The 22,234-nt window shown below is 42.7% G+C and overlaps 3 protein-coding genes across 9 annotated transcripts in view; 1 reads left to right on the forward strand and 2 right to left on the reverse strand.

Moving 5' to 3' along the window:
• Positions 1-21,433, reverse strand: part of LOC128790898 (cytochrome P450 20A1) — a 28,251-nt gene extending 6,818 nt beyond the window's left edge. Inside the window, exons 1-6 of one of the 3 annotated variants that reach the window (XM_053948086.1) lie at positions 21,391-21,433; positions 7,865-7,914; positions 7,613-7,779; positions 2,491-2,636; positions 1,666-1,833; positions 905-983 (exon numbers count right to left, since the gene is read on the reverse strand). In XM_053948086.1, the coding sequence (XP_053804061.1) occupies positions 905-983; positions 1,666-1,833; positions 2,491-2,619 (376 nt within the window). In that variant the 5' untranslated portion in view covers positions 2,620-2,636; positions 7,613-7,779; positions 7,865-7,914; positions 21,391-21,433. Of the gene's footprint in view, positions 1-904; positions 984-1,665; positions 1,834-2,490; positions 2,637-5,265; positions 5,432-7,612; positions 7,780-7,864; positions 7,915-8,526; positions 8,608-21,390 lie in introns of those variants that run through there. The other 2 variants (XM_053948084.1, XM_053948085.1) reach the window with 2 other exon arrangements.
• Positions 8,716-15,685, forward strand: LOC128790899 (alpha-aspartyl dipeptidase-like). Its single transcript, XM_053948087.1, has 8 exons — positions 8,716-8,816; positions 8,901-8,989; positions 10,088-10,162; positions 10,691-10,770; positions 12,132-12,305; positions 13,744-13,803; positions 14,547-14,629; positions 15,171-15,685. The coding sequence occupies exons 1-8, from the start codon at positions 8,716-8,718 to the stop codon at positions 15,247-15,249; spliced, it is 741 nt and encodes a 246-aa protein (XP_053804062.1). The 3' UTR covers positions 15,250-15,685.
• The window catches only part of NBEAL1 (neurobeachin like 1), a 79,848-nt gene continuing 73,287 nt past the window's right edge, over positions 15,674-22,234 (reverse strand). For all 5 annotated transcript variants that reach the window (XM_053948079.1, XM_053948080.1, XM_053948081.1 and 2 more), the window contains one exon: positions 15,674-22,174. In XM_053948079.1, coding sequence (XP_053804054.1) covers positions 22,073-22,174 — 102 coding nt within the window. In that variant the 3' untranslated portion in view covers positions 15,674-22,072. The remainder of the gene's footprint in view (positions 22,175-22,234) is intronic.

Consider the following 22,234-nt stretch of genomic DNA (forward strand, 5'->3'; position numbering starts at 1 on the left):
TGTACAGGGAGGCCAGCATCACTCAAACACCACGGCTTACTATCTGGAGTTTGTGAAATTGTGTCCTCATGCATCATAATACTACAACTCAGGAAGACAGTGACCATGGGAGGAACCCATTTCAATGGGGCAGAAATTGTCTTCAGGTTCTGAAACCCACAGAACCAGAAGCATAAAGAAGGAAACACTGGGTTTGGAGGATTTACAAGCAAAACTTTAGTTCCAGATACAATCTACTTTAGTTTAGCATCTTATCAATCAGTACTGAAATGGTTTAATTATTAAGAACAAAAAAGATAAGACAACCTAAAATTGAAATAACTTACTATAAAATATATTAGAAACAAAAGTACTGCTTTAACAGACCTGAAAATCATGTTATCTTGTAAGAGCACATCAGAGGCTACCTGATGGTGTATCCAACAAAGCAGCACCTCTGTACTTGTGTTTTCCAGCCTGTGAGTGGCTCTCTGGCAGTACAGGCCCCAGATGGTGCATCATTTGAATACCCATATGGGCCAAATCCAAGGGCTCCATCTGTCTCCACCTAGCACAGCTGCTTGCCTCCAAGAGAGGTCAAAAGTGGACACCAGGGAACAGAACAGTAAGGGAGGAAGTACACCCTGATTCTTCCCCTCTATCACTCTCCACACTGAACAGACCCTAGAACTAGACCTGGAACTGGAATTCTAGTCCTACAACTTCTCACATAAAGGCAGCTTGCTACTCAACTCCAAATCAATGATCTAGTCTGAGAGTAAGTACAGTGTATCTCGTAGCTTATGGCATGATGAGCAGCTCTGAAGCCAAAAGAACTAGGCAAAATGAAGTGCTTTCACACGCTAGCTAACTCTTAAGTATTAATCGGAGTGGGAGGAAAACCGTAATTTTGGAAGAAACCTACCATCTTCGTAGTGCTTCTTCCTAGTCATGTTTTTGTCAAGAGACCCATCCAAGAAACCTTTTCCAATCTCTGACCAGATCTGGAAGAAGGACAGAAAAACAGCACCATCACTTACCACAGACTGAGACTGTTGGGACTATTCTATTCTTCCCTACTCAGGAAAATGAAAACACCAAATAAAATTAGGACTTCCTGTCAATATGGAACTGGTCTCTTTATGACACCACATCCTATTTCAGACACTATGTCTATGATAGCTGGAATTAAGCCGAAATTAAACAACTGTAATTACAACTGTAGGAAAAAAGCTATGGGAATCTTAAATGGGAGATGGAACTGTTTCTTTCCAACCCTATCACCAGCATGTCTAACATCCCCACATGTGGATTCAGGTGAGATCTCCACAGATTTTCCTTTCTCCACAATGTCACAGAGCCTTCAGAAGATCTTCGAAAGGGAGAAATTCCACTGGCAGTCCCAACAGATTTTAACTGCCTTAGGTACCAAAGACCTCCCAACTGCCATTGGATCTGGGTTCCTGATCCCCATGGATCCTTTAGAAACACCTCAGACTAATGACAGCAGGATCAGAAGTAGGATCTTTCTAACAGTTTCAGCTTGGGACAAGTGAGACAGACCCCTCAAGCTCATACTTTAAAGTCTCAGCAGTAGCTTGTACTAAACTGTACACAGATTCAAGCTCTGTGTTTTCAGTTTGGAAAAATTTAATAGGAGATTTCCTGGTTCTTCAGGACACTTACTGCATCATGGTGCCTGCGGAATCGGATGACTTCCCGGTCATCTTCAAAGCTGCTGCCCATAGCTGTCTGCGTGACAGACTTCATGGCAAAGCCCAGCATGTGCTGGCAGAGTGGCACATGTTGTGCCTCGGGGAGAGACAGCCATTTGGCCAGCAGCTCTTCTGACAGCTTGAGAGGGAATGAACCATTAGTTAGCAATAACACCAGCAGTCTATTTACCAAACACACCCTGGACACATTCCCACCCTCTTCCTAAGGCAGACCACGCTTTCATGGCTACGGAATAATGCTAAAAACTCTTTCCAGGTTTCTTTCCATTGTTAAACCTCCTTCTTTCCATTTTAGCCTCCGATCTTCTGCTTCTTTCAATGCTCTCCCCTGACAAGGCAACCCTACCCTCCTCTATTGTTCCCTCTATCACAAAAGAAACCTTAAACCCTTTAATACAGACAGCTCCAGAACGTGAAAACAGATCATATTGTGGCTGCTGGACTAAATCAACATCACCTCTTTGTGGCTCCAAAAGCTGGTTCCTTGCTCCATCCTCCTGTCCTGGGAAATATATCTAGAATCCAGGTGCTCCAGTATCTTTAATTGCATCTGGTATCTTGGCATAAAAATTAAGCAAGCTCAGCCCTTCCCCCAGCCCACTGGAGCTAAGAGAACGCAAACATTCACACCATGAAAGGCAGAGGTTGTTTGCTATCTCAGATGCTTATAGCTCCAGCACAAATTTGAATGCAGGTCCTTTATCCTAGTGATCATTCTCACTAAACCTTCCTCTGTGAGCCACACAGGGCTTCTCTGCTGTACAAAGGCAGTTACCTTCTGGATGAGAGCAACATTACTTTGCAAGGACTTGGTCACACCATTCTCATACAGTTTTCTCCTCATGTGGCTCTCTCCTGTATCCCCATTCAGGCTGGACTGGTACCTCAAGAGGGATTTCAGCATTGTCTCAAAGGGATCCACTGAAAGCAAACAGAGGAAACACCATTCAAAAGTCACACTACACAGGGCTGATTAAAACAGCAGCCTCTTTAATTGGATACTGCTATTTCTGGGCAGCGAGCGAGGTTCTGTGGCTCCTTCCCCTACAACAGTCTCTTTGGGGTGTCAAGTTTGTCTTTCTCATTGTGGGCTTGTACCTCACAAAGTCTTTTCTCTGGGGCTGATTGCTGCCCTATGATCAGCTCCCCATGCAGAGATTGCCTGCTGGCTCTACCAAGTAACTCTTTAGTAAAAATGCCTTCAGAGTTTGTTCCCTGCTTGCCAGTTCCCAGCTGGTTGTGCCATCGACTTGGTGACAAGAGTGAGTGTGGCATGGTCTTTCCCCTTCTCCTCCAGCCTGACCTGCAGTGTCTTTAGCACATTCCCCTTCACACCTGGTGTGCCCTCCTGCCCTGAACGTGGCTATGCACTCAGGACATACCAGCTCATGACAGACTCAGCCAGAAGTTGCTCTTAGCACTCCTTCCTTTGTGTCACAGACCCAGCAAACCTTGTTTGATACTCTGCTACTCCTGCATGATTTCTCTTTTGGGCACTGAGTTCCCTGTTGTGGAACTCTTCCCAGACTAGCACCTACCTATCTGCCAGGGCTGCCTTCAGGAGGCAGCTCTGAAGCTCCTAGAGAAAACCATAATCTGCTAAGCTACAGAATACTTTCTACTGCTAATCACCTTCTTTCCATCTTCGATCCTTCCACACAGACACTTGCATCAGTGTACAAACTAGACAAAACCACATCACTTCCCAATCCATGACTCATTTCAGTTAGATTTTTAACTCTGAATTTCACCACCAAGGACCTCTATTTAATACATTTGTTGAAGGATATTAGGTGTCAATGCAAAACTGTGCAATACAACATGGCATATGTTTTTCCCTTTCTGTAAACCTTTTAGTGTGTCTTGTGGAACTGACAGAGTCTTTAAGGAACTGTTTGGAAGCAGCAATCAGGGTTTTCAAGAAGGATATTGTCACTGTTTATCACAGTCTGTTATTTCTCCCAGATGGAGAGTGAAACCTCTGAGGCATCAGAACACATCAAGGCTGGGCTAGACACATATGACTTTACCAGCTGTGGATATATCTAGGATTCCCCTCAGAGACTGGGGCCTCATTATGCTACCAGGCAAACTTACAAGAAGAGAAAGTTCCCACCTGCAGAGGACTTACTACCTAAAGACATAAAAGCAGCTAACAAGGCCAGAGGCATGAATATGGTAATCTTTCCCAAATGTTTTTCTCTCACATCTTTTCCCTTCCAATGTTTTTAAGCTCTGCATCTCACCCTCTTTCCCACTTTGAATGACAAGGAGCATGAGCATGTGTCTTTTGGCAGAGCAGATGGTACCTGCGGCTCTCCACGTGGCATGGGCTGTTATGTGCCTCTAGCTGCTGCTGACAATTCCTCCTCCAAGGTACTTTGTCACAGAGCTGATATTCATGCCACAGATCCCTGCTGACTGGCACTGGCACAGCCAGGCACAATACTGGGCAGCCAGGAAGACACATGGCAGGTGGCAAAGCCCACACAGAAAATCCAGCAAGCAGAGGCATCTAGAGAGGCTGGAGGATGCTTAGAAGCAACGCCTGCTGAAACTGCTAAGTTTTCCTGCTGCATATGAAAGGAAACTGCTGGATTAGCCATGGGCTCTGGGCTTTTTTCTCCCAGCGTCCCTAGACTAAACTGGCAATTCCACACCACCTATACTCACTCACTGCTGTGCACTCAGGGCTGCAGAGCCCTTTCACTGAGGGCTGGCTCTGCCTCCTGCTGTTTGGGAAAGGGCTATTTCTGCACAGCTGTGGGAGGCTAGTGACTCCACAAGGCACAAACTGCCTCTGGAGAGAGTTCTGTTCTGCCAGCACTTGCACAGACTTCATCCTTTGGCCTTGTCTCGAAAACATCTCCAGGGTTACATTTTCACCCCTCCTAGTGACACATATCAAAATTTCAACTGTTCTTTTCACTTACATGGAAATCTCCCCATCCCAAAAACCTCAGAGTGCTGTCCTGGACACCACTGCAAACAAATGTAGAGAAAAGATCTAACTGAGATCGAGCACAACTGAACATCAGAGATAGAAAGGACCTCTGAACCCGCACAGTAAAATGCTCACACAACAGCAATGAAGTCCTGCTCAGACAGGCCAGGACCCATAGCTCCATCTCCAGCATTCAGTGTGCTTCAGGTTCATTGCCCCAACTCAAAAAGCAACATCAACTCAGGAGAATTTTCCATGTTGGTCTCTGAACCCCCTGCTCCTGGCAATCCTGAATTAGTCCACCCTCTTCACATCCACATTGTTTGTAGGCCTGAACTGCTTCCCCAGAGCCACTCAGGGGAATCACCAGTACCAGCTGCAAAGTTTTAATTCCTTTGAATTCCCCTTGCAAATGAATCTCAACCAAGCTTTAAGAGGCCATGAAAACATACCAATTTCAAACACTGCTTGAAGCCTAAGGAAAAAGAGTCTCCTGGCATTGGAAATGTTTATAACTATGAATCCAATTAGTCCAGCTTCAAGGCTTTGATGAGAAATGCATTATCTGCACCTCTCTCTCTCTCTCTCCAAGAAGTTTGGCCATACCTGTGACACACATATGAGATGAGAGGAACCTTTGTCTGATACTTGGAGCCAAATCCTGTATCTCAGCCTTGGAACCCAAATGTCAGGTATCCATGAAGATGGATGGTGGCCTCAGGCACTCCAGCTGACTGAGGAACAGTCACATGGCAAGGGTTTTCAAGTGGGGCTGAAAAGTCAAGAGTTGGATATAATGCAGTTCACTGTGGGCTGTCTCCTGTCCCACAGCACTGTGTGCACAGAAGAGATATGGGCAAGACCACATCTCCAATAAAACTTCAAGCTGCCCAGAGCCACTTTGCGGCTGAGACCTACTACAACCCCTGTTCCCACTCACCAAGAAAGGGTACAGGAAGGGCTATAGCTACTCAATTACAGCTACTCAGCTCAGTTTATACCTCAGTGCTTCAGGAAATATAACCTGTAAGACTCCTTACCTCTAATGAAGTTTGAGCACTTCTGGCAAGCATCGGTGCTAAAAGGAAAGCAGTGATACAACTAATATTGCTGCTCTTCCAGCTCTGAGATCATTGTCGAGCTTGTTGCCTTTATGAGGATCCCTTCACAAGCTCTTTCTTTGTCTGGGCTGAACACGCTTTCCCTGGCTTCTCCTGCACGACAGACTTCCCACTCCTCTGAGAGCACTGGCAGCCTTTATTTGCACTTGCTTTATTCAAAATCATGCCTGAGTATAGAAGTCAGAGCCACACACAGGACTCCAGGTCTGACACATGCTCATTTTGTGCAAAAGTCCTCTCTTTACAGAAAAATCCATGACCCAATGTGTCATTTTTTTTCCAGAGCCATGTCATCCCACAGGCAATTCATGCAGCCCACTTTTTCTCTTCCTGTTCCTGTTCCTGCTATCCCAGCCCTGAGGGATATCCATCTCATTCTGCTGCCCTGTGCCGACAAAGGGTTCCAGAACAATGCCATCAAGGTAGGACACTAACATAAGATGGAGTATTTAATGTCCCCAACACTGCATTTCACTTTTCCAAGACAATCTAGCCGTGATCCCCCTTTCAAGTACCAGTCCAGTATTTACCAGTATCCAAGCAAATTCTGAACTGAATCCCTGACACAAACACAGTTTTATCACTTTACTTCTCTAAAAATTTAATTACCAAAGTACAACGTGCATTTCCCATTTATCCCACATCCTTAAAAAAATATGTTTAGCCCTTGGCATAGCAGAATACTAGGCTAGTCTACAGCTGCCTGGGTCACCTAATTTCCTGCACTTAAGTCCAGGCACTGTATTTCTTTTTATCCAATACTCAGATCCTCCCAAATTCAGAACATTTATGAGAACTTGCCTGTGCAGGGGTCTGTCACCACTTCTCTGAGCTTTGAGAAAGTGACTGTCTGCTTAATTTCCGCCAAACACAATTGAGAGCATTCAGATCTTTCAGGGTGGTTTTCCACCTTCTGGAGTGTCATCGTTATCCACTGTGTTTTTGCTGATCCTCCTTAACTCCCACTCCTTTCCCAGATTGTCACCATTTCTTTTTTTGATTCTGTCAGGCAACTGTACATGAAGCTTACCCCTCATGACCCCAGCATGAAGTGAGCTGAGCTATCTGCCTGTGCCTAAAGACAGCCTACAGGATCAGGTCAGAGGTGTGCACCCAGCACCTCCGTCAACCTCGTAAGATAAAAACTGGCAAAGCAAGAGATTAAACCCAAACACCAACTGAGTTAACTTATCAAGTGTGATAACCTTAGGAAGCAAAATGCCCACCTAAGAGGCTTAGGCCATAAATTACTCTCCCATGACTGATATGGTCAACTCAGCTACCAGTACCACCATCCACTTCCAACACTGGAAGATCATTAAAGGTTTTCACTACAAAATTCTACACACCAAAAGAAACAGGAAAGGTAAAGAATTTCTCCAAATAATAATTTGAAAAACCTCCATGCTGAACCATACAAGGCAGTTATCACACACTAGCAGAGCTGTTTTCAGACTTACTTTTGCAAAGTTTACCCTCCTATACTGTATTTCAAACTGCTTTTAAAACGAATGCCAAGTGGCTACAGGATGTTCACCTTGCTCTATCAAGTGACTAATGAGCATGATGCTTTTCCTGAATGTTTGCCTGTAGAGAGATGGTAAAAGACACAAGCATACTGATTTCTTGATGGCCACTGGACAGCAGTAACCCTTGGCCACTAATACTCAAGTCCAGTAAGCGGGACCAAAGTCATACCTGAACCACGTCAGCTACAAAGTCTCATTTTCTTTCAAGGTAGAATGAAACCCCAACTTCCTTTGACACCCTTCCTTTGATGGCCAGTGAGGCCAGAACAAATGGACTCAAAAGACAACGTAAAAGACACTTACACAACCGGTTGGGGTTAACATGTTGTTTCAGGAGATCGATGGAGCCAAGGCTGACGACAAGACGCCTTCCAAACCAGAAGGAGACCAGTGGCCCATATTTCTCATGAAGATTCACAAGAAACTCATGTAAACTGCTGCTGACAGTGATATCTGACAGGTTGCCATCCCTGAGAAACACAGAGGATATCTGGTCATGAATAGCATCCTCTGCCAATGCTGAACTTCATCAATATGGAGACAGAAACCACTTACTTTTCATCAGTTGGAGCCAGCCCAGGGATACCTGATGCTTGCCTAGATGCCTAGAGTAAAAGGAAATGCATCAATCTACGTGAACTTCAGATTTTATACAGGTCCCACAGCTTTCCAGCAGGAGAGATGAATTTTCCACACCAATACCACTACACTACTCACAAACAGGAAACAGGAGCTGGGTATGCTACATTGCAGGCTTTAAACCTGCTAAGCCGATAAACCTCAACTGTGTGCCTGGTGCCACTGGCTAAACCAGGATTATTCATCTGGTTAGATGAAAGATGTCTACGTAAAGATTTTAAGGGTCAAGTTTGCAATGCAGGGTATTACACACTGATTTGCCCTGGAGGCCTGCAAAAATGCAAGGCGAGCAGATGATCGCGCCTTTGGAAAGCGGGATGGGCTCCCGGAGCACGTAAAGCAGGAGTGCCGGGGTTGCGCTGTCCCGGGAACGCCCCGCCCGGCAGCTTCTCCCGCAGGTCTCTGCCACGTCCCGTCCGGGCCCCGGGCTACGGGCCGGGGGCACCGCCCGAGCCCAGGGGCCGTGGGACGGGCCCGGGGCTGCCTCGGCCCCGCGGCCGCTCGCTCTCCGCCCGCCTGCACCGGGGGCCGGGCCGGGCCGGGCCGAGCGCCCCCTTTTCCATCGCCGGCAGCATTACCGGGTACAGGTAGAGCACGGCGCCCACAAGGATGATCAGGAAAGTGACGGCGAAGATGGCGAAGTCCAGCATGGCCAGGCCGGGGCGGTGGAGCGGCGGCAGCTCGGCCCCACCCCGGTGCCGCCGGCGGGGCAGGAAGGGGCGGACCGGGCTGGGCTGGGAGCACGGCTCGGCTCGGCTCGGCTCGGCATGGGGGGCCCGCGGCGCCTGCTGCTGATCTCCAACTCCACCCTGCACGGAGGGGGGTACCTGGGCCACTGCCAGCAGCACATCCAGAGCTTCCTCGGGCAGTAAGCGCCGTGCAGGGCCGCGGGAGCGCGCCCGGCCCCCGCCTCCGCCGCGCCGACCGCTCTCTCCCCTCTCTCCTCTCCCAGGAAGGTGAAGCGGGTGCTGTTCATCCCCTACGCCCTGCACGACCGCGACGCCTACGCCCGCACGGCCAGGGAGAAGTTTGAAAGCCTGGGTAAGGCCGGCCCGGCTGCTGCGGCCACGCCGGCTGTGCCCGGGGCTGCCGGGCCGGCACCGGGCACGGGGAGCAGGCTGCGGGCACGGAGCGCCCCGGGACGGCAGCGCTGCGGCCCGCGGGGCAACGGGCCGGGCTGGGCTGCTGCGGTACGGGCAGCAAGGGCAGCGAGCAGCAGGAGCCGGCTGCGGACTTCTGCATGGAAGGAGATGTTTTAGAGGCCTCCAGAAGAAATCCTGCTGCAAACACTTCTGCCCACTTCAGGGAGGAAGATTTTATCCCTAACTATTAAGTGGCATTTTTTATCCTTCTTAATCACGTGAGGGAACATTTCTTCCCATATATCTTAAACCTCTGCTAAAGCCACTGATTTTAAGTGAAGACTATTACTTAAAGCATATCAAGGAGCCAGGTAGTTCCATGATGGACAGCAGCTGAACTTTGCTTGGAGCAAAGATCTCTGCAGAGCAGTCTACAGCAAGACCTCCACCTAGTATCTGTCACTGTTAAGGGTAACTTTGGACCCGTTAGTGTAGTAATAATCAGTACTCGCTTCCCTGGGCAGCACACTTTGCTCCTTGACTTGCAAGAAGATTGCTGCTATCAAATGCCTATGTTCTTCTGTCTCTCTTGACACTTCAGTGAACCCCAGCAAGGCAAATTTATCGAAGTCAGACATTTTAACAGAAACAATACTCAGATCAGGTATTTGCACAAGCAATGCTAGAACCAACACATCCTGTCAGATGTCCTTCAGCACAGCCAAGCTGAGGACTAACAGCTTTTTCCTCATTTTCTAGTTACCTGGTAATGCTCAACAGGATATTGTGCTTCAGCCTGCACCTGCTGAGTGAAATGCTCTGCTCCTAGACACTGAGTGCATATGTCCACAAAACAAACATTTCCTTTTGTACAGCTAGATACTGAAGCCCTGCACTAATGTAGGATGTACACTCTGTTTTACATTGTAGAGTTCTATGAAATTTCCCTGGTTGAGACATTTGGCTCAGGGTTGGAGGGGGTGGGCAGGGAGGGACTGAACATAACCCATTCTTCCACCAAACTGACATGGCAAAGGTAAATACCTTTTCATTTAAGGTTATGGGCTGGACAGCATTCACGAATCTTGTGATCCAGCGGAAGCTGTAAGGAAATCTGAAGCAATATTTATTGGTAAGTTTTACTTCTTATTCCCCAGTGAAGGTTTATATAGGGCACTGGATCAGTCCTGCACAGAGGTGGCACTGAAGACCAACTGAAGACCAAGAAACTACAGAAGACATTAATTTGGAGCCCTAGGACCCTAAATTTAGTGGTGGGCTGGGAAGTAGATTTATTAATGGAACTTCATTTCCAGTAAATTCTGAATTATTATTTTGAACAGTACCTCAGTGTAAAAACATGATCATAACAGCTGTATCATCACTTTAGCAAGCCCAAGAAGTTCTAGTCCTAATACCAGGGTCCTGGTATTGGAAGAGAGGTCACTGTCAGACAGCGGCAGCCTTATAAGGATGACTCAGGGCATGCCCATGGCCTGTCCAGTGACCATTCTTCTGAAGCTTCTGGTTTTACTGCTTCTCAAAGCAGGATACTGCCCTGAATAGAGCATAGAACTCATTGCACCTGCTGGGTTTGTAAAGACTTCAATTAAAACTGATGGTGAAAACATGTTAAATAAGCTGAACTTTCTTTCTGCAGGAGGTGGGAACACATTCCGTCTCCTGAAAGCTCTTTATGACAACAGTCTGATACATGAGATCAGGAAGAGAGTTCTTGAGGTAAAACTACAGATTCTGGCCAAGTGTGAATGGCTGAATCTTATGCATGAGCTTTTGTTCAGACAAATCCAAGCTGATTCCGCATTTTTGTCTCTAATATACTTCAGATGTTAAGCCATCTCAAACAGCCTGGTGAACTGAAAACCATGGCCAAACAAGGTTGTCACTGAGTCATTGAAAAGACTTAAGGTCAGCAGTCTGTCTTCCTAGAGCAGTTTTCTAGATGCTGGTTTGCAAGACCTTGGGATGTACAATGGTACACAGAACCCTAGAAGTAAATCCCTCAAAATACCAGTCAAAAAGACCAGTGCAGGATTTAATCTATGTCCAGAAACCCTGTTTTTCAGCTTGAGATGTCCACTTCATATCTTGTTGATATAAATGTGTTCATGCTGCAGGTTGTCTGCTAATAAAGTGGTGATAAACTTGGATCCGTATGTGCCTTTTAGACAGTGTCCTGTTAATGATGGGAATTATGTTGGTTTTTTTTTGTTTTTTTTTTTTTTATCTCATTGGAACTGAGAGGTGCAAGTGCCATTGAGCCCCTCTGGTCAGCAGCACCAATCTAGTTGGTGAATCTCTTAAGGCACAGCAAAGATACACCATCTCTGGAGGAGAAGAGAAGCAAGGTGTTCCCTAGCAATGTGGAGTTGCAAATGACTTTATGCAGATTTATACAAGCCACAGTACGGCCAGCTGCCAAGAATAAAGGTTAGCTAGGCTTATCTTAATATACAGAAATTCAACTTCTGTTGTGGGAATGAAAGCTAGAAAATGTCCAAATGCCAGTTGTCTGGATAACTACTTGGTTAAATTACCGCCAGTTGTCTCAAGCCAGCTCTATTTTTACAAATTGTTCAGCATTACCTGTATACTTGCATATTTGTGTGGCATTCTTCTGTGTACAGCATAGTACTCAGTACTAATAGCTGAACAGTGCTAAACTGGTCATGGTACAGGTAAGTTGATGCTTTGACAACATTGCACTGAGCTTTCAATGGCCTACTCTCTCCAGAAGCTAGTTAAAAGCCAGTTCAGATATTTCCTGTAACTGCAATAGAGGCAAAGTCTCTCTTCTTAATAGCAAAGTCCAACATGCACTGATAGCCTGGTAAATTCTCTCTTGGGGGTCACAGAGTTGTGAGTACAGGGCAGGCAGCAGTTAGTTCTCTGACACAGAGAAGTTAACTGCCCAGCTTAGAACCTTCTTGCTCTGCTTTTCACCTGTAAAGTTAGCAGTGAGAGGAGCTGGAAGGACTAAGTCTGATCTGACTGATGGGTTTCTGGGATTGATAGAAGATGCTATAAAACTGAGTTCCTAGTTGTGATACTGCAGACTGATCGTTGCTTTTGTCTTTCAGGATGGGATTCCTTACATGGGATCCAGCGCAGGAACCAATGTTGCTACTGTCAGCATCAATACCACCAATGACATGCCAATTGTTTATCCACCTTCCCTGCAGGCTCTAGGATTAGTTCCTTTTAATATTAACCCCCACTACCTGGACCCAGACGTTAAAAGAACTCACATGGGTGTAAGTAAAGCACATCAGAACTAACACAGTAACCAGTGTGTGGAGGAGTAAAAAGAGTGTGCATTTTTGAGGCCTTACAAAGCTACAGAATGTCAAACAGCTGCTCCCTAGAGAAACTGGAAATGCCAATGAGGCAGTAACACTTCACTTCCTCCTAAAACTTAACTTGGGAAGAGGGGTTTGCAACAGTGTTACTGAACAAAGTGTTTTTCACAATCAGAAGCTCTGCAATGCCTGAAATACTGTTGAAATGCTTGATATCTGGCATGGAATGAGGGAATTAAAGAAGATAAACCTGAAGTGTTAAGATGCAAAGTACTGTGGTTCTGGAAAGTTCTGTCTTACCTGCTACTTGGGAAGACCTAACTTAAACGTAGATTAAGAGGCTTAAATACCTAAAGGTCTGAAGAAATGATCAGAACAGGGAGATCTTGAGATTCATACAGTTATTGTGTAAGAAAATACCTGGACACTGGTGTCCTTGCAGGGTCAGCCTGTAATGTCCAGTACAGAGCAAGCATGTGCACTAGTATAGCTGAAAGAAAAACACTTCAGCCATCAAGCATGAAGACAGATTTCCATACAGTGGGGAAGAGTTCCTTCTTGAAATAGCATGTCAGCTAATTCCTCAGGGAGCAATCTGTGTGGTGTATCTTTTAGCAACCTAAATACTTTCCTCCTTGTAATCAAAATTCCATGGTTAGAGGAAGTATTAAGAGTTAGGGAACAATTAAGAGATAGTGGATGCTTCTAGATGGGTGAAGAGATGGGTGTGCTTCTGGAATTTAGATGAAGTTGTAGGTATTCATTTAATCAGCTTGTCACTAGATAAGCAGGCAGTCTTCTCCCTAGAAATAACAATTTCTCTTTCTCTCCGAGGAGGCTGGAAGCCCTGTGCTGTAACAAGTCCCTGCTGTGTTCCTGTGTTTTTCTTTAACTGTTGCTCAGTTCAGCAGCAAACCTCAAGAAACATGACAGAGCTGCTCACAGAAGGAAATTCTTCAGTGTAATACCTACTTGAAGACAAACAAGCAAATACTTAAATCACTGAAAATCCATGATTCACTACTCTCTTTCACAAAGGTGGCACCTCAAGCATTTGTTTCTACCACCTTCCTGGTAGTATTAGTACTATCTCTGCACACAGAGATAGTACTAATTAAAAATAAAAAAAAAAGGATGAATTGAGTGGAAATAAGTTTTAAGGCTTTTCAGGGGATTGTGTGAGTTCTGTTTGATCAACCTGCAGTAAATTGCTGCTAGTGATGAAGGGTAAAACACATATCTATTAAATAGAGTCAATCCTGCCATCCCATTCTGCTTGAGAGGAAGTGCCTGCTTTGTTTAATGTTAGGAAATAGTTTGATGTCATGTTGCCTGGATAGGTCCAAGTCCTACCTTGTGGCCTGGGAAGCTAAATCTGTGCTCATTATTGCAGGAGACCAGAGAAGAAAGAATCCGCCAGTATCATGAAGAACCAAACACCCCCCCAGTTCTGGTGAGTAGTAGTTCTCCATCAGGAGATCAACATTTTAAATGCATTCAGGCTAGCTCTCAGTGTGGGTTCCTCGCCTGTCAAGACTTACAAAACCATGGATTGGAATGCTAATTGTATTCTTGCTAAGAGCTTGAGCCTTGGATATTGCTCATTGTAGAAAATGGATTAGGGCCAATGAAATGCATACTCCTGTTAGTGTTGCTCAACACTATTTTAGGCAGCTCTGATCTTCCCAGTCACTGGCCACCATATATTGGGTGTTTGGGTGGGTGCATGCAGATGGTACAAAACTCCCCTTAAATCTTTTTGCAGATACTCTTAATCTCTGTAATAGTTTCTGAATTTGCACATTCAGTAGTGCATATGTAATTTCATTATGTCTGTCTGGGGAAGTGGGACCTCTATGTTTCCTGTCCCTGTGTTTGATCTTGTAGTATAAAGTTTGTGCACTAACAAACCCAGCTGGCTGTTGCTCAGCCCAAAGTGGATCTAAGAATAACTGTGGGAAAAACAGTTTCCTCTCCTCCTTAATGGTTTCTCCTTTAAGAGTGAAAACTGAAATAAACAAGAGAATCAACTTCCAAAACGATATAACTCACCTATTTTTGTCTTTACCTCTTTGTTAGGTAAGTGAGAAGGTTTAGTCTGTAGTCATGGTGCCACTGAGACTGGCCTGCTTGTGACAAGCATTCTACCCCTTCACATAGCTTGACAATAATTTTAAATGTTTCCACCTTCACCAGGGCTTGCGGGAAGGTACAATGCTGTTAGTGGAAGGAGATAAAGCCACATTGCAAGGAGTGACAGGAGCACGTCTGTTTTTGAGGTAAATGCATCACTTGACTTGATACCCACCTTCAGACAGAAAGGAAGAGAAGCTTCTATTAGACTCCTGGCACATGCTGCCTGTCTCCCCCATCAGAAGTTACTTAATCCCTTGGTTCCATTTCTCTTTGGGGAAAATGTGAGTATTGTTTAATGCTCCAAAGGAGCCAGCAGTATGACAGCACTCCAAAGGATGTCTGATTAACCCAGTGCATACTTTGGCACTGCATCCATTACTGCTTATGTTTCCAAATTCTAGTTACCTTTCAAAGAAAGAGCCCCAGTAGTCAGCTCCTTTAATGAAAGCCAGGGAAATGCCAGTTTGGCCCTAATGCACTGAACTCCAGACCAAGGGAATCCATATCTAGAATTACATGGACTTTATTAAGGAATCTAAAATGCATGCCACATGATGGAATCAAAGAAGAGAGTCAAAACTCTGCTTTTTCAGAATACGGGTGCCTTGATCTATCCCCTAGTGACAGAAGCAGAGTAGTCCCACCTCCCATTAAAGCTCACAGCATGGTTTCTCTTGTTTGCAGGGGTAAGAAACCAACTGAACATGAGCCTGGAACAGATTTCAGTTTCCTCCTGACTGACAGCAATTCCTTGAATCCATAGCCTTCCATATTCTGCAGCAAAAGTTATATATGGGGAAGACAAAGAAGAAAAAGGAAATAGATGCTTTTTGTCCCAGGGTGGGTGGGGAACTTCAGCTTCATAAATAAAGATAAATATGCATTAGTGGGCTCTCATCCTCACCCCGATGCATGTCTCGGACACCTCCTTCCCAGAAAAGAAGACACTTTTTATTGCAGTACTTGGATTATCATAGCTATTCAATGCTTGAAGGAGCCTGTACATTCACGTGTCCACTAATTCCTTCCCCACCAAAAAAAAAAAAATGTTACCTTAACACAATTAAGACGGGACACTGAGTCAGCTGTTCCCACTGCCTACTTTTATCTGCTACATAAAAGAATTGTTCATTCAGTGTACTCCCACACTTAGTTTAATTTTTTAGTGCTATTAATAAAGGGAGAAGTTATGCATTCAATTACTTTTATTTGCTTCAGACTCATGTTAAATATATACAATGCCAATTATGTACAAAAGTGTGCATGTTAAAAATTTTCATGTTACAAACTTGCAAATCCTAGAAAAGTGCAAAATTTTAAAACATCTTCCACCATGCTGTACAGGAAAAAACCCATCATTAGCCAATATACACACTCTTAAAACATATTGATCAAAACAAAGTAAGACATACAGTATACTCTTAAAGCACCCAGAGGGAAAAAGATATTGCACAGAAGACAGACAGCAAGTTCATTACAGTGCCTGAAGGCTCATTTCTGAAAGTAGCTACTTCCAACACTCCTCAGACCTAACATTTAACTCTTCAAAAAGGCATTTTTTGGCATTTAAAGATCCATTTGTAATCACATAATTGCACAATCTGTAAGAATTATCAGAAGATATGGTTAACTTTGCTGTAAGGCCTTTGCTTCCACCCCCTGATTAGCTTCAGTAAAAATTCATCAGGCAAACTGAGTAGCATCACAGGTTCCATCAAAACACTGACCAAAGGGAGGTAAGTTTCACATGCAGCATTTCTCTATTCTCGTACTAAGTTGCTCCTGCAGAATCAGAATATGCATTGCAAGTTTTTCTTGAATTCTTTTTTCCCCCCATGGCTTTCTTTAAGAAACAGCTCACTGCTGCATATGACTAAAGTAGTTCTGTCAGGTGCAAGACTTATGTTTATTTTAAAGCTATTTCAAGGCAAAAAATATGGCTCCCTTGAGAGGAAAATACTGACTAGGTAGGAAGCTAAATAAACAAGTGGCCTCCAAGTTCAGTTAGATCTATGATATATATGGCTGGATTTTTTATATTCCAATCTCAAAACACCTTAGCAGCTTTAAACCATAATCTATACTGACAATCATGCTTCTGGGACAGAAGATGTGTGATGAAATTATGTCTGTGCTGAATATAAGCATAGACTTGAACTCTGGAAATACCTGCCAAATTCATCAAGTCCACTGGACAAAACCAGGAAGAACACACACTGAAGGAACTCTATTGAAAACAAGTGAAACACCTATTTTATTTGGGCCACTTAGGTAAATGATAACTAAAAGAAAGACACACCAGTCTTCTTCCACAGATGCACAGCAAAAAGGTGAGTTAAAACTGAACAAAGCCTACCTTGGACTAAACACTGCAAGCAATTCCTCACATATGGAGTGTTCAAGACTGCAGTACGGTGAATGGCACTCAACTGAAATGCAGAGCATGCTATGGTGCCACTCAGGCATTTTTACATTCAGGCATCTGATATCCATAACACTGAAGAAGGGAACAATAGCATTTTACCAAATTGTAAAAATATTTTTTTTAATGCAGTAGCTTTTTAGAAAACTTGCTTCCTTCAAAAGTGTACACTTACAAGGGCAATTTAATAATAGTAAGATTGGCTCCTTGGAATGGAAGACATCTTCCAAACACTTCTGTTGACTCTAACACTGGCATACAATGAACCCACATGAATATGATACCATGGAAACCTACTCTCCCCAAAAGGAGACTACCAACAAGTGTCATGTTTGCAGCCAAAACCAACACAGCTTATAAGCCAGAAAGCATAAGACGACCTAGAAAGCACTGAAGCACATGCTTGAATTTCCATTCAAATAAATACAACCCTATGTAGTGCTTTCACATAACAGTATTTATTAGGTCAGGCCCTAGGCTCACATTAGGATATGCATTTATATGTGCACGCTTTTTTTAAAATTCCTTGAAAGGGAAAAAAAATATTCACAGCACCTTGCCTCAGCATTTAACATAGTCAGCAAGTGCCTTTAGCAGTGGAAGACAGGAATGTTTCAGGTGACAATACAGAGCATGTGTCTACAGAGACTCTCAATATAGGAGCAGAAGGAGGTCGATATCTCTACACCCCTTCTAGCTCTAAAGCTCTCTACCATTCTATAATCTGTATATAGATACACATTTTCAACTAATTACACATACACAGTAAAAGCTTTGTGCAGCATTTGGTTCCTTTACTTATCTCTTCTAATGATTTTGTTAATTAAGATTGGGAAAGGTTTGCAAAGGAAACAGGGAGGAGGAAGACATGGTTTAGGGAAGTGAGGTATACAGCTCCCATTGACTAAAGCACGAGTTACCAAATCTGTGCATTACAAAAATAAACTTATCATTCCTGCAGAACTATTTTAAAGAATTTTTCCAGTGCAGAAACTTAGTTCTTTGCACTCATTTAAAGGACAAAGAAATACAACTTTCAAGGGGATCCTTATAAGACAGCCAATTGACTTGGCCATTTAAAGCATGTGAAGACTGATAAACCAGTTTTGTGATAATATGCATGATCTAAGGTATGCCAGAGGGGGAAAAGCTTGTTTAAATCAATGTTGCAGATTAGCAAAACACTTGTAATATGGATGTGGGTGAGTCTGGTTTTTTTGGAGGGGAAGTTGTGGGGGTTGGGGGTGGTTTGGTTGGTTTCGTTTTTTTCTTTTTTTACTCTTTTTAATATCAAACAATTATTTTCCTAAGAAAATCTAATTTCCACAATGTGTATTAACCATCAGGACAAATGCAGTTACTCTAGGACTGGGATTATTATGTTGTGCTACTAATGTCCATGGATGATAGAAGATGTGGTTTCTAGATATTCTATGAGTGAGTAATGGATAAGTATATTGGTTACAGGAAAATTTGCCCAAGTCAGATTTCACTTTCTGTATGCTTGTATAGTTCACACCCAGCAAAGACTAGATGGGATTCTTCACTACAGCTAAAAAGACAACTAAAAATACTATCAAGAATTTTAAGTAAATTGATTTAGAGAAATTTAGCAAACATTTTACTAGAAATAAAGGAGACATGTCTTCTAAATATCCTTTGGTACGCAAGTTCAAAACTGCTACGAAGAAGTTAATACTGCTAACTACTTAATCTCATTTATATACAGGTATGAAAAGTAGGTCAGTTTTCAGTTTCTTTTAGCTATATATATTTACACTCCTATTTACTCATCTTCAAAGGTAAGCATATGTTAAACTTTGATAAATATTATTAGAGTTGTTCCAAAAATTAAATATATGAAGATATTACAAAGAAGATCTTGACAAATGTAGTGTTATGAAAGAAATGTCACTTAAAATTTGTTTGTTCTAAATTCCTCACTGGAAGCCTATAATCTCAAAACTTTACTTCTTACACTTAAACAAACCTTAGAACAAAACCAAAGGAGAATCTTATTTCACCAATACTACCTGAAAAACAAAATGGGATCCTAAGCTTTACTGACTTGAGGAAATCAAAGAATTATGGAAGTTAGTTCACCAATTCACAGTGCACTGCATAACAGGCTGCAATTCAACTGACTGAACAGCTGATCAGAAAAATTATTTTCTGTTTTTAAACATTACTGTCTACTTTTATGCAAATAAGTTAAATCTAAAAGAAGCAACATACCACTTTATGCTTAACACTTAGGACTCATTTTTTATTTAAAGCTGGTTTTAAACAAAGGCAAAGTGCAGACCTTCACAGCTATGGAGATCCTTCCAGACGGCCTCTGGCAAGGATGCCAAGCTGTGATGGTGTACACCTCCCACCCCCAAGGACCAGATCTCAGCTCCAAAGGCCATGGATGTTGCCATACTACCTGGGGCTCAGAGCTCACCTGCCCCCTCCTCATTCTGCTGCTGTTGCTGTGTACTGAGCACAGACTAGCCTTCAGTTTGAGAGCCCAATTCCACATTTAAACCTGTCCCAGGTATTTGTGATGATCACTCAGTGCTTGTGATGCACTGAAATTATGGTATTCAAATGTCAAAGGTCTTAATCATAAATTATTTCAATTATTGCAACATTATATTTTACTTAAACTGACACACTACATTTATTATTCTTTAATATTGAAAAATGTTAATTCAACTGTTGTATAAATGTACCTAACCCACAACAGGATGTTTTCAAATGCATATGCAAACCCCTCTGTGCAAGTGACAAGAAGAAAACTGTGCTCCCACCAAACACTACATAAGACCCATCTCCCTTTTTCCACTTCATTCTCATAGCCTAAAACATGACAATTTTCTGCCCCCTTCCCCTCCAAATAAACACATAGCCTTGTCTATGCATTTAAACACAACATGAATGCATGCATAAAAAAATCCGTCAATTTGATGCCCCAACTGAGTTTTTTCAATCTCCCATAACACAGAAAGATCTCACAATCTGAGCTGAAATACTCCTAAACTAATCTACACAGATCTCCCCTGAAATCCCTTCTTCATGAAATCATAATGGACAAACATACTTCACATTCTCATGAACAAACTTAATACTTCCCTTCCACAGTATCCTTAGTATTCTTACTTGGATAGGTAATTGATTAAAACCAGTTATTTTTCACTTCTCTATTGCTTATTTGAAAATATGGGATGTGGGTCAATTTACATTTTTTTTAACATACGTGGAGTATGAAAAAACCCACACCACTCTACTTTTGGAAGTTAAACCTTCTCTTGGCAAGTGATTCAGAAAAATAATTCTTATTCTCTCCTAACTTTCCAGACAATCCAGTCTGTCACAGTGATTAGGCAGAATATTGCAACTATGCATAGACCCACTTGTTCACTAATCTGATTTATTTCATTTACAAAAGTTAAGAAAATGCAACACAGCTTTCTTTACAAAGTACACCAATCAGCCATCAAGAGGGATTTTTTTTCCAGTAAAGAAAGCGAGGAGGAGAAATCAGTTTGAATGAGACTAACACAACTTGTAAAGATTATCCTTTAGCAGGGTAAGGATATATTATGATTTCTATAAAGTCAATAAATACTGTGCTTAAAGTTAATGAAATGAGATTATACATTATGTTCCTCAGGTAGTTTAACAACTCCCCCAGCCAGAGGGAGTATCTGATAACATTAATGAGATATACAACACACATTCATTTCAATAAATAAATAAAAAATAACAAGAAAAGCGATGGAAGAGGGAAGAAAGGGGGACCCAAAAGGGAACATACTAGCCAACAATCACTTACACCTGCCTTGTATCTGTGCTCCCCTCACCCCATGGGATTTTCTTCTTTCAATACATACATGAATATACATATATACATACACACACATATATACACATACACACACACCTTCGCACACTGATCTGGAAATTCATATTTTTCCCTCAGCACCCAGCTTTTCTAACAGTATAGGGGTTTATAATTTCAATCAGTAACATTAGAAAAATATCAGATTGATAGGAAAACGCATATCCTTCTATCATCATGTACTGCTAAACACACAAAAAAAAACATAGTAAGAAATTTGATACAGCGTACATAAGGATCTGATATTTTCTTTTACCAGGTCTTAAATGCATTTTGGAAATGGACATATCTTTTGTTTTTCCCAGGTTTTTTGGGCTATGGCTAACAACTGGTTTGGTGAACACCAAGCCAAGAAACAAACAGGTGCTATTTTTAATTGAATTGTGCTGCAATGTTGCATAATGATTCTGCAGTGGAAATTTATCTTTTGTTTGCAGAAGTTGCCTTACTAATGAAGCAGATTGATATTTGACCAATACAGATAATGAGTCTTCCTGGGTATTTCTGCAAGATGTTAAATATATAATGGGATTTCTTGGTGTATGTCTTAAGTTTACTTAACAATATAAATAATTTTCAGCAGCAACATTTCCTACCTCCTTCAGCTCCTTCACCACCTCCAACTCCTTTGAAGTTATTAATGTCTGTACTTAAAACCATTTCTGATAAAGTAGTGCAACACAGATGTTCCTTGCAGAACAGCCTAAAATTGGAACTACATAAAAGAAGAGAGCAATAGCCATTTACACAAACAAACTGTAATAAAAGTTCAATAAGCTAACAAATGTATCGTGAAGGTCGTAACCATCATCTATTCAATTCTGAATCCAACCATTGCAACTACCAGAGTTTTAATTTACTGGGAAATAACAGTGCTGTCAAAGCAAAGCCAAATATCTTGTTTGTTATCAAGGAGCATCTGGCCCTACTCAGCTTTAAATCAAATGCTACTTATCTTAAATTCAATTAGTAATCTGGGGGTTTGAAGACTTGTGGGGGGATTGTTCGGGGTTTTTTTTAGCCCTCCCGAAACACAGTTTTAGCAGCTGTTGAGAGAGGGATTTTGCTGTGAACAAGACAACACAGTTAAGGACAAATATGCAAGCAGGCTAACTTGCCTGAGTACATATGCTTACTACTATACCTCTACCATAGGTTCTTCATCAACAAGAATCAAAGGGCTTCAGAATCAAAGCCCTAATTACATATTTATACATCTAAAGTGACCAAAAGATTAAACATTTTTCTGGAATCCATGAGAGAATGTAGAAGCAGCAATCACTTGGAATCTTGAGTGTTATATTCAGTCTCTCCTGATGAAATCTGGCTGAGCCGTTTGCTTGATCCCCACAGCTTTCGGGAAAGCTGACCTGAGCGCATCTGTTTAAAAGTAATTCAGAGAAACAAAAGGAGGGGGAAGGGATAAGGTGGATAAATTAA

The sequence above is a fragment of the Vidua chalybeata genome, chromosome 7, assembly GCF_026979565.1.
Source record: "Vidua chalybeata isolate OUT-0048 chromosome 7, bVidCha1 merged haplotype, whole genome shotgun sequence".
Taxonomy (NCBI): domain Eukaryota; kingdom Metazoa; phylum Chordata; class Aves; order Passeriformes; family Viduidae; genus Vidua; species Vidua chalybeata.